At 47.6% G+C, this 9,761-nt stretch overlaps 1 protein-coding gene across 1 annotated transcript; it reads right to left on the bottom strand.

The window, feature by feature from the left end:
* Window positions 1–465: 465 nt before the first annotated feature.
* Window positions 466–8,733, bottom strand: VIM (vimentin). Its single transcript, XM_002918630.4, has 9 exons — window positions 8,003–8,733; window positions 7,282–7,342; window positions 4,327–4,422; window positions 4,079–4,240; window positions 3,469–3,594; window positions 2,891–3,111; window positions 2,164–2,207; window positions 1,678–1,763; window positions 466–826 (listed from the first exon to the last, which is right to left on the bottom strand). The coding sequence occupies exons 1-9, from the start codon at window positions 8,563–8,565 to the stop codon at window positions 785–787; spliced, it is 1,401 nt and encodes a 466-aa protein (XP_002918676.1). The 5' UTR covers window positions 8,566–8,733; the 3' UTR covers window positions 466–784.
* Between the last annotated feature and the right edge of the window lie 1,028 nt (window positions 8,734–9,761).

Here is a 9,761-nt window from a genome sequence, read left to right as displayed (position 1 = left end):
CTGCATGTTACTAACGGAAGACACCATGCCGGTGCCCCATGTTCTTCTAACTCCCACAGGGGACTCTGGGCTACTTTGCCTGCTGCATGTGCCCCCATAAGTTCCCTTTAGCCAAAGTCTTTAATTTTAGAAAGTCTATTCGTTGGAATTAAAATCACACATGGGCATGGCCCCTGCCGCTCATTTTATGAAGAGACCTACCATCATTTTTGTACAAGTCATTTTAGTAGAGGTCATCTCTTTGTAAATTTAAATAACTTCATTGAAAAGAAGTGAAGGCTACCTACAAAGACCAAAGTTAAGAATGATATGTCAAGCGGAAATAAGTTGAATTTATCCAGTTCACCTAAACTTGATTTTTGTGGCAAATTCACCAGTAGGATCAAAAAAATATTCCACTGACACATAGGTTCTCTTGAAATTTAGAGAACTGTTTCGATAGTAGCCAATAAGTTAACACACCAAGAGAGTTTTCCAAAGATTTATTGAAGCAGAAACAAGTTGGTCAGATACTTGTTGGAAAAAAGCAGTTTTAATGGTATTCAAAAATTATTTTTAAAAAGTATTCTAGCACAAGTTTTCTTCGTAAACTAGATTATGTCGTAAACTTCTTCCTAAATCTTTTAAGAGTGTTGGTTCTTAAGAACTAGAGGTTATTCCTATTCCAATCTAGCTTGCGCTCCTGAAAAACTGCAGAAAGGCACTTGGAAGCTGTTTCTTTAAGATACGGATTTCTTTTTTTATTCTTGCTGGTAGTAAATGCTGCACCGACTCTGTGCCCTCTTTACTCAAGGTCATCGTGATGCTGAGAAGTTTCATTGATAACCTGTTAACAACAACAAAAATTCGAATCAAATAGAACACCTGTTGAAGGTTAAATCACCCCGTTAAGCATGACAAAGGAAAATACTACTAAGTAGGTATCATTGATGGTGGAAACAGGCAGTTACATTGGCTGTGCACGGCCAAGGTCGCAGCTAGAGGGGACAGATATGCGTGTTAGACGCGCTCTTCACCTACACGCAAAAGAAGTATCCTATGGAATGTTAGCGCTTAAAAGAGAACACTTAAAACTGTATGAAGGATGCTGTAATAATCCTAGAGCAAAGTTTAAAAGCCATGAAGACAGACTAAAATGTACAGCCAAGAACATTTTAAGTGTATGTGCAAGGGGAGTTTCCATGAAGATTACAATAGATTTCGGCCCATTTTTTTTTCCTGGTGTAGAAAAGTAACAAGAAATGAACGGATAACACGGCATGTCCTTGCACTATGTCAAAGGGCCTAAGAGGACTCAGGCGGCAGTCGGTAGGGAAGGCCGTATGTCCAGGATCAAAACATTCCTGATTCCGAGGGAGTCTACTGAAGTAGCTCATGGAGTGAGTCTAGAAAGTAAAGAAGCTGTTCTCTGATCTAAAATTAAGGAGCTTAGGGGGAAAATCACTCATTTTGGACAAAAGGAAGATCGCTATCTCCCCTTCATGGTAAGGAGCTAAATACATAGTTGGCTGTGTGTCGTGCCAGGAGAAGAGGCCTGTTTTCTTCTGAGGGGCCACAAGTGAAACCACAACCTCCCCAATTAGCCAGGTGTTATCTGAGAGACAGACTTATCGGCTGATTCACGAGGCTGTCGATGTCCGCCTGAGATTATGCCAGTGTTGACTGAAAGATACCAACCTGCCCGTCTCTAGTCTCAACCGTCTTAATCAGAAGTGTCCTTTTTGAGTGAGTGTCAACCAGAGGGAGTGAATCCAGATTGGTTTCTGAATAAAGAAAAAAATGCCCAAAATGAGTAAAATGAAATTTTAAAAAAGTAACTATTTTGCCCAAAGAATTATGACCGTTATTTATAATTGTTGGAAACGCTCCTCCCAAAATAATTCTCAAGACTCAAGACCTGTTTGAAAGCCCAGTGCCTGGTAACACGGTAGCATCAGGGGGGACTGTTTCAGCGTATGCTCCAGAGGAAGAAGTCCAGTGGAGCTGAAATTTAACTGGCACCACAGACCGTAAGACAGTACTTGGCTCAAAAAATTATGGACGTTTTATAGGAATTTATCTCGTATGGCATTTTCAAAAATCATTTAACAAATTAGCACTTTATCATAAACGGACTGGTTACAAGCTGCTGAAATTTTTCATTAGGGGACATCAAATGCTTACCCCTCAGGTTCAGAGAAGAAAAGTTTGGAAGAGGCAGAGCAATCCTAGAAAGACACAAAGAGAAACAGTAAAATTTTTGGAAAACAAACAATAAGGAACAGATTTATTCCACTTCTTGTTTTCATCAAATAAGAAAATGTATTCTTGCAGTTCATTAAGTGAGGGGTTTGCCTCAGAAGCATTTACCTACGACTGGTCCCACTAGTACATCTAAAATCTTTTACTTTGGGGCGCCTGGGTGGCACAGCGGTTAAGCGTCTGCCTTCAGCTCTGGGTGTGATCCCGGCGTTATGGGATCGAGCCCCACGTCAGGCTCCTCTGCTATGAGCCTGCTTCTTCCTCTCCCACTCCCCCTGCTTGTGTTCCCTCTCTCGCTGGCTGTCTCTCTCTCTGTCGAATAAATAAATTAAAAAAAAAAATCTTAAAATAAATAAATAAATAAGTAAATAAAATCTTTTACTTTGAGTGTTTTCTCCAAGCATCGCAGAGTGGGAAAGCGTGGGCACTCTCAGGGTTGTGAGTTCAAATCCCAGCTCTGCCACTGAGTAACGCTGACCAGGGCAAGTTACTAAATCTTCCAAACCTAAGGTTCCATATCTATAAAGAGTGGTCAGCAGCCCCCTTGAAGAAATGTTCTACAGATGAAGAGATGGCACACATAGGTGAAGTGAGGGGCATGATTCCTAACAAAGGGCAGCTTTCCCGTGCATAAGCCCTCGAGCCCCACCTGCTCTCCTCGCCTTCCAGCAGCTTCCTGTAGGTGGCAATCTCAATGTCAAGAGCCATCTTGACGTTCAGCAGGTCCTGGTATTCCCGAAGGTGACGGGCCATCTCCTCCTTCATGTTCTGAATCTCGTCCTGCAGGCGGCCAATAGTGTCTTGGTAGTTAGCAGCTTCGACGGCAAAGTTCTCTTCCATTTCACGCATCTGGCGTTCCAGAGACTCGTTCTGCAGGACAGAAGAAAGGCTTCTGATGTTACTTCCCAGAAAACCCCCAGCTAGTCCCAGAACATGTAACAGACCGTTTGCGATCTGTTCCCCTAGTGGCAAAAACGGGGAGCACGCCAACTGCAGGTGAAGGATACAAGCATCAAGTATTAGAAGCAAGAGTACGGGTGTAAGCTAAAACCTTCACATCTCAAAGTGCTCTTTGGATCTGTCCTGACAATCCATTTTCTTTGGATGAAAACAAAAATTTGTCTTCATTTCAAGTTTTGTTCAGAGAGCACCATTCGCTTGGTCAAAGTGAATGAGGCAAGCGGGTTATGGTCCCTCTTTTAGTGGGGAGTGGGCTCTGATACTCACAGTCCCTTTGAGGGCGTCCACTTCGCAAGTGAGGGACTGCACCTGTCTCCGGTACTCATTTGACTCCTGCTTTGCCTGGCGCAGGGCATCATTGTTCCGGTTAGCAGCCTCAGAGAGGTCGGCAAACTGTCAGAAAGAAATGACAAAATGTGGACCACCCACGTGACGTGGTCACAGAGCCTCTAAGAGTCTCCCTTGCCTGGAAAAAGAGGAAAGCTTCAAGAGGGTAAGCAAACAAATAAATAGATAAATAGCACATGATCCAAACCAAATTTTGTATTTTAAGTTCAAATCTCCACATCCTCCAGACTATGTCTACATTTCTGTTCTGAACAGCAAAGGAAGAGCGGCGGAATGCTGACGTTGATATTTTTGAGTAGAAATTTAATATGTGACCCTCATTCAAGAAGGGTGGAGGTCACAGGCATGGTGTTGGGATTTCCTCTGAAGTGGAGTTCAGAAAGAAGGTGTGAGGATGGGGAGGCTATTGCAACAAAAACAACTTCAACGAGAAGTTCACGGTTAAGTAGTTCAAGCCATCATCCTGAGTGGAGCTAAAGGGTATGCAGGGATCACAGGCAGGTACGAGCCACACGGATTGGTTGCATACCTTGGACTTGTACCACTCCTCGGCCTCCTGAAGGTTCTTGGCAGCCACGCTCTCGTACTGCTGGCGAACGTCACGCAGGGCAGCCGTGAGGTCAGGCTTGGAAACATCCATATCGATTTGGACATGCTGGTCCTGAATCTGAGCCTGCAGCTCCTGGATTTCCTGCAGAAAGAACAGACAGAAGGTCAGCCATGCCCAGGGCGGGGCAACTTCACCCATGTTCATCCACGAAAAGTGCCTCCACTTGCCTCATCATGTAGTTTCTTCAAAAAGGCAATCTCTTCTTGCAAGGATTCCACTTTACGCTCAAGGTCAAGACGTGCCAAGGAAGCGTTGTCAACATCCTGGTTTGGAAAGGGAAAGACAGGGCAGATGGGAGGATGCTGAAGGCAATGGCTTATCTCATTCATTCATTTTCAATTAACCATATGAGCTCAAGTGTCTTTATTATGAAAAGGTTGTTGACAACTTTTATGACCTTTGAATAAGTCTGTAAATCACCCACTACTATACTATACTATACTTTCTTCTCTTCATTAGTAAGTTTGAATTGTGACCCACTATATTGTATTCAGGCGCTAATCAGCATTTAAAAAAAATAAATGTTAAACTGCCCTCAATCAGTCATCACTGAATCTCCATTATACGAGTGAGGTTTTTCATTATTTTTTAAATTTCAATTCCAGTATAACTAACATACAGTGTTATACTAGTGTCATGTGTACGATACAGTGATTCAACAATATCGTACAATACTCAGCGTGCGTCAGTGAGCATGCCCTTAATCCCCATCTCCTGTTTCACCCACCCCCCACCCACCTCCCCTCTGGTCACCCGCAGTTTGCTCTCTGTAGCTAAGAATCTGTTTTTGATTTGTCTTTGTGCATCTGTTTTATTTCTTAAATTCCACATGAGTGAAATCATATGGTATTTGTCTTTCCCTGACTGATGTTATTATTTTTTTAAACCTAGAAAAATCAAAGTCATCGCATTTTTAAGATATCATATATTTTTTTAGAATGTCATGAAATAACATGATGTAATAGGGTTGACCAGATTTCACTTCGTGTATACTCGAGTACACATAAAACAGAAATCTGTGCTTCAAAAGTTTCAGTGTATATCTGAGCTCTTTTATTCTCTATTCAAATCTTTTTCTTTTAAGCAGGCTCCACGCCCAGCATGGAGTCCAAGATGGGACTTGAACTAACGACTCTGAGGTCAAGACCTGAGCTGAGATCAAGAGTAGGAGGCTTGGAGGCTTAACTGACTGAGCCACCCAGGTGCCCCTCTATTCAAATCTTCTGGAAACGTATCCTTAGAATGCAAAGCAAATATGTAGTCATTTAGCATTCAGGTGGCGAGGCTAGATTTAAATTCCAGTTCAAGATGTACGCTGGCAAAGATCAGTTCAGGCATATAAGGAAAAGAAATGGAATTCTGTACTGTATTTTCTTTGCTTCTGAATCTGCTAGAATTTTCGCTTAAAACTCCCATCTCATCCTCAAGGGTGTGTCTATCCTTTTCACTTAGCACCTTGCAAATTTAGTTACTGAGCTTGTTTCAGAATGACTGGTCAAAATACGTGCCATGAAACTATATGCAGAAATCCTGCTACTCTGACTCCCTTGTGTTTCCATCACTTACAAACTGCTATGTCCCAAAGATTTTATTTCCCCTCAAGGAAATGTTATGAGAATTTTTATACCTCGTATCTTATAAGCAATTGTATGTGGAGTACAGTTTATAGCATTACAGTCTTAAAATGTTGAGCGACCTCTCTCACCTTCATGGAAATGTGAATGAAGAATGAGTGATAACAAAGAAAATCTGGCTTGGGAAAAATTCATTTCTGCTTGTTAAACCCTAAAAAAAAAGATGCGGAAGATAACTTACTAACCTCTACAAAAAAGTTCAACGTGACATTTCTACTTCCTTGATGAGAATATGAGGGATTTTACCTAATCCCTAAAGAGGAGATCTTTCATACTAATATTGTTTTATATTAACTCACTACTCTGCAGAAAACATTACAGATATGATGGTCATAAATGCTCAGTTACTAAAATGGGCCACGCATTGCAGTGCTTAACTTAATTTGGTGAATGTATTTCTGCTTCAAAATGTTATTCTAGACTATTCATCTGAGAGCTTAGACAGGCATCCCAGTAAGTGCTCAGGAGAATAAAACTATGCTGGCAGCTCTTCCCGCTTTTGAATTCCAATTTCAAACTAAAAATCCTTTAAGTCTATCTAACTTTGGAGCAAAAAGTCCTCTACTTAAAAATCCGTTCTTTGGCTTTAGTTTCGTTCTTCATTTAAGGAGAAAGTGCTAAAGAATAAAGAAACCAAATAAAGAAAGGCCTTTCAAAATGTGAGGTATGTTTGTAGCTTTAAGAACTTTTCCCATCACATACTTCACAAGCCTGGGCCAGATATTAGATAACGGATGTTAGCAAATACTTGTGTCCAATTAGAACTGTGCTTACATCATTACATATTCAATAAGAATGTAGCCTGTTGCAAAGCTTCTCTGGGAACACAAAGACTCCTATTATTTCTGTCCAGAGCCACCACACTTGCCAGAATGTCTGTATCTACATTCCATAGTGAAGCCCGTGGAAACCATTAATACCTTTCAGCCCAGGGGACAGATGGCTCCTTTTCACCCTTATTAGATCACAAAATAGTTGTGCCTAGTGATACTTCCATATAACTTTAATGCCACATGGAACTCGCAGGGCAGAAAAGAAACTTGCTGGCTTAAATCCAGTGAAACTAAGTTTCTTATCCTCCAATACGTTTACATTTCAAACTACAGGACGTAACTGTGCTTTTCGTGGCCTTGTAAAAGTTAGCCAACTTGACTTTACCAAGCCTTAATCTACATCAAACTGTAACTGTTCAGAATCAGAATGTCAGTGTGTTGCAAAAAGAAAACGGAAAAAAAATTTTTTCTTTGGAAAAAATCTCGAAACAAAGTAAAAAGTTAAAGGCTTTGTTTCTGTCCTAAGGAACGGCTTCACTCATTCAAGGGTTTTCACGGGCGGAAGCTCCAAACTGTGCTCTTTCTGCCACTAGGGGGCTTTGCGCACAGACGTGAAGTTCTGCACTATCTAGACGTGGGGTAAGTAACTTCGAGAATTTCTCCGGGTTGATCGGGTGGGGTCCGGCGGCTGCAAGCGGGAACAGAATCTACAAACCTGTCTGAAAGACTGCAGGGTGCTCTCGGCTTCCTCCCTCTGAAGCATCTCCTCCTGCAACCTGAAACAGTCGCACATTAACCAAAAGGGAACTGGGAACCCGCCAGGGGCGGGGCGGCCACACCCAACCACCACGTCGCTGTGCCTCGAGACCGGAGCTGCTGCGCCACCTCTGCGGGCAGCCAACGACGGCGGCCTGTAGAAGCGCTGCCCTCCGCAAGTTTTAGCGGGTCCTCGGCGGCAGCGTGCAAAAACGATCACAGTCGCCACCCTAACCTGAGAGGCGAACGCCGCCACCCCGCCCCCGAGAAACCTCTGCAATCCCTTTGTCTCGCTTCCGCCACATCCCTCCTCTCTTCCCTCCTCCCGCCCCATGCTGGCAGCCCGCCAGAAGGGACCAGGAAACTTTCTAAAAGTTTGGGGAAATGGCGCTCATCGCTTTTAAGGGCCTTTGGCTGCAGACAGAATGGTAGTTTTAAGAAATCTGTAACCTGAAGCGGGGTGTTCTTGGGCAACCAGTGGGGGTGGAGGGGAAATGCTAACTGCAAGGTCTGCGTTCAGGGCGGGGCGCCGTCGCAGCCACAGCCCCGCTCCCCCGCTGTCCCCCAGGCAGCCACCGCCCCAGCCACATCCCCAAGGGTGTGGCAGCTTCTCGCGGGGGGGTGGGGGGCTCTGTTCCCCTCTCCCTCCCTCCCGCAGCCCTGCGTGGGCACCGCCTTACTTCTCCCGGAGCCGCATGATGTCCTCGGCCAGGTTGTCGCGCTCCACCTCGACGCGGGCCTTGTCGTTGGTGAGCTGGTCCACCTGCCGGCGCAGCTCCCGCATCTCCTCCTCGTAGAGGTCCCCCAGGCGCGACTTGCCCTGGCCCTTGAGCTGCTCGAGCTCCGCCAGCAGGATCTTGTTCTGCTGCTCCAGGAAGCGCACCTTGTCGATGTAGTTGGCGAAGCGGTCATTCAGCTCCTGCAGCTCCACTTTCTCGTTGGTGCGGGTGTTCTTGAACTCGGTGTTGATAGCATCGGCCAGCGAGAAGTCCACCGAGTCCTGCAGCAGGCGCACGCCGGGCACACTGCTCCGCAGGCGCACCGCGGAGGAGCGCGTGGCGTACGCGCCGCCCGGGGACGAGGCATAGAGGCTGCGGCTGGTGCTGGGGCGCAACGCGCTGCCCAGGCTGTAGGTGCGGGTGGACGTGGTCACGTAGCTCCGTGTGGAGCTCGGCCGGCTCCCTGTGCCGGGGCCGCCGAACATCCTGCGGTAGGAGGACGAGGACACAGACCTGGTGGACATGGCTGCAGAGGGTGGCGGTGGGCTGGGCGGCGGCGGCGGCACGGACCGGCTCGGGGAGGACAGGCGAGCGAGGGCGCGGTGGGTGTGGGCGGTGGGAGCGCTGCTGCGTCTCTGGCGCGGGGGATCCCGGAGCTAGAGTGGCAGAGGACCGGACCCCTCCGAGGGCGCAGTTTTTATAACCCGTTAGGAAAGAGGGTCCCCTCCCACTGCCATCCCAGCCGCAGACCGCGCCAGCCAATGGGGACCGGACGAGAAAAGGGGAGGGTTGGGCGGGGGTTGGGGCGGGGGCGCCCTCGAGCCTTCCTCCCCCTTCCCTTGCAGCCCCGGACTGGGCGCCGTCCCGTTACTTTTTGGTTGGGCTGGGACTTTCGGGGGCTTTCCTAATTATGGTCTGAGCTCTGCTCCCCACTGGTTGCTAAAAAAGGCGGGGTCGCGCGGTGGTGGGGGACCCTGCCCGGGACTGGACCTGAGGGGTCGCGGGCACCGAGCCGAAGAGTCCGGGGAGGAGGCGGGCGTGTGGGAGGGGCGCTGGGCTGCAGGGCTGTGGTCTGCTAGGGGAGTGTGGGTGGGGAGACCCGCGGGCAAGAAGCAGGAAGAGGGGGGAGTAAGGGATCCAGAGGATCGGAAGGCGCCTAGAAAGAAACAAAGAGTGCCTGAGATTGGAGGGCGAGGTGGGGGCGTGCACAGCCCAGGACGGAGCGCTGGGGCCCCGCGCAGCCTGGCGCACCGCCCACTTTGGCCCACGAATCTTTTCAAGCTCTTGTCTTGGGGGTTCCTGTTCAGGGACCTAACGGGCTCCGTCTGGCTTTGGACGGCGCGAGCTTCGAGGCGGCGGCCGGGGAAAGCCCGGGGGAGAGGGGTGGGGTCACTGAGTCACTGGCTGTGAGTCACTGAGCCCTCTGTCCGCCGGGGTTGAGGGCTCCTAGCGGTTCGGGAACCGCTAGACGAGATGGACTCGAGTCTCCTCCGGCCGCGCGCGTACTGTTTGTTCTAAGTTTTACTTAACTTCGAGCGGGGCCTCAGCTTTCTTCTGTGCGTTTCGCCTCCGGGGACACTAGAGCGCCCCTACGTGCTTACGGACTCTCCAAAGCCTGGTTTTGCTCCAAATGTGAGGACATCCCATCAGCAAGAAACTTCTGCAGACCCCGGATAGCTGCCAAACACGGGTCTCCAGCACCACGAACGCACTCGGGGAA

The sequence above is a fragment of the Ailuropoda melanoleuca genome, chromosome 15 (assembly GCF_002007445.2).
Source record: "Ailuropoda melanoleuca isolate Jingjing chromosome 15, ASM200744v2, whole genome shotgun sequence".
NCBI lineage: Eukaryota > Metazoa > Chordata > Mammalia > Carnivora > Ursidae > Ailuropoda > Ailuropoda melanoleuca.
Note: the sequence above shows the minus strand (reverse complement) of the source record. Positions and strands in the feature narration are given on the sequence as shown.

What these genes read in the sequence shown, in the direction of transcription:
- VIM (XM_002918630.4), bottom strand. Translation starts at nt 8,565, where the DNA reads ATGTCCACCAGGTCTGTGTCCTCGTCCTCCTACCGCAGGATGTTCGGC. An exon ending in ATCATGCGGCTCCGGGAGAA is followed by an intron (nt 7,343 to 8,002) that starts GTAAGGCGGTGC and finishes CGACTGTTTCAG; the next exon opens with GTTGCAGGAGGAGATGCTTC. An exon ending in TGAAGAAACTACATGATGAG is followed by an intron (nt 4,241 to 4,326) that starts GCAAGTGGAGGC and finishes TTCTTTCTGCAG; the next exon opens with GAAATCCAGGAGCTGCAGGC.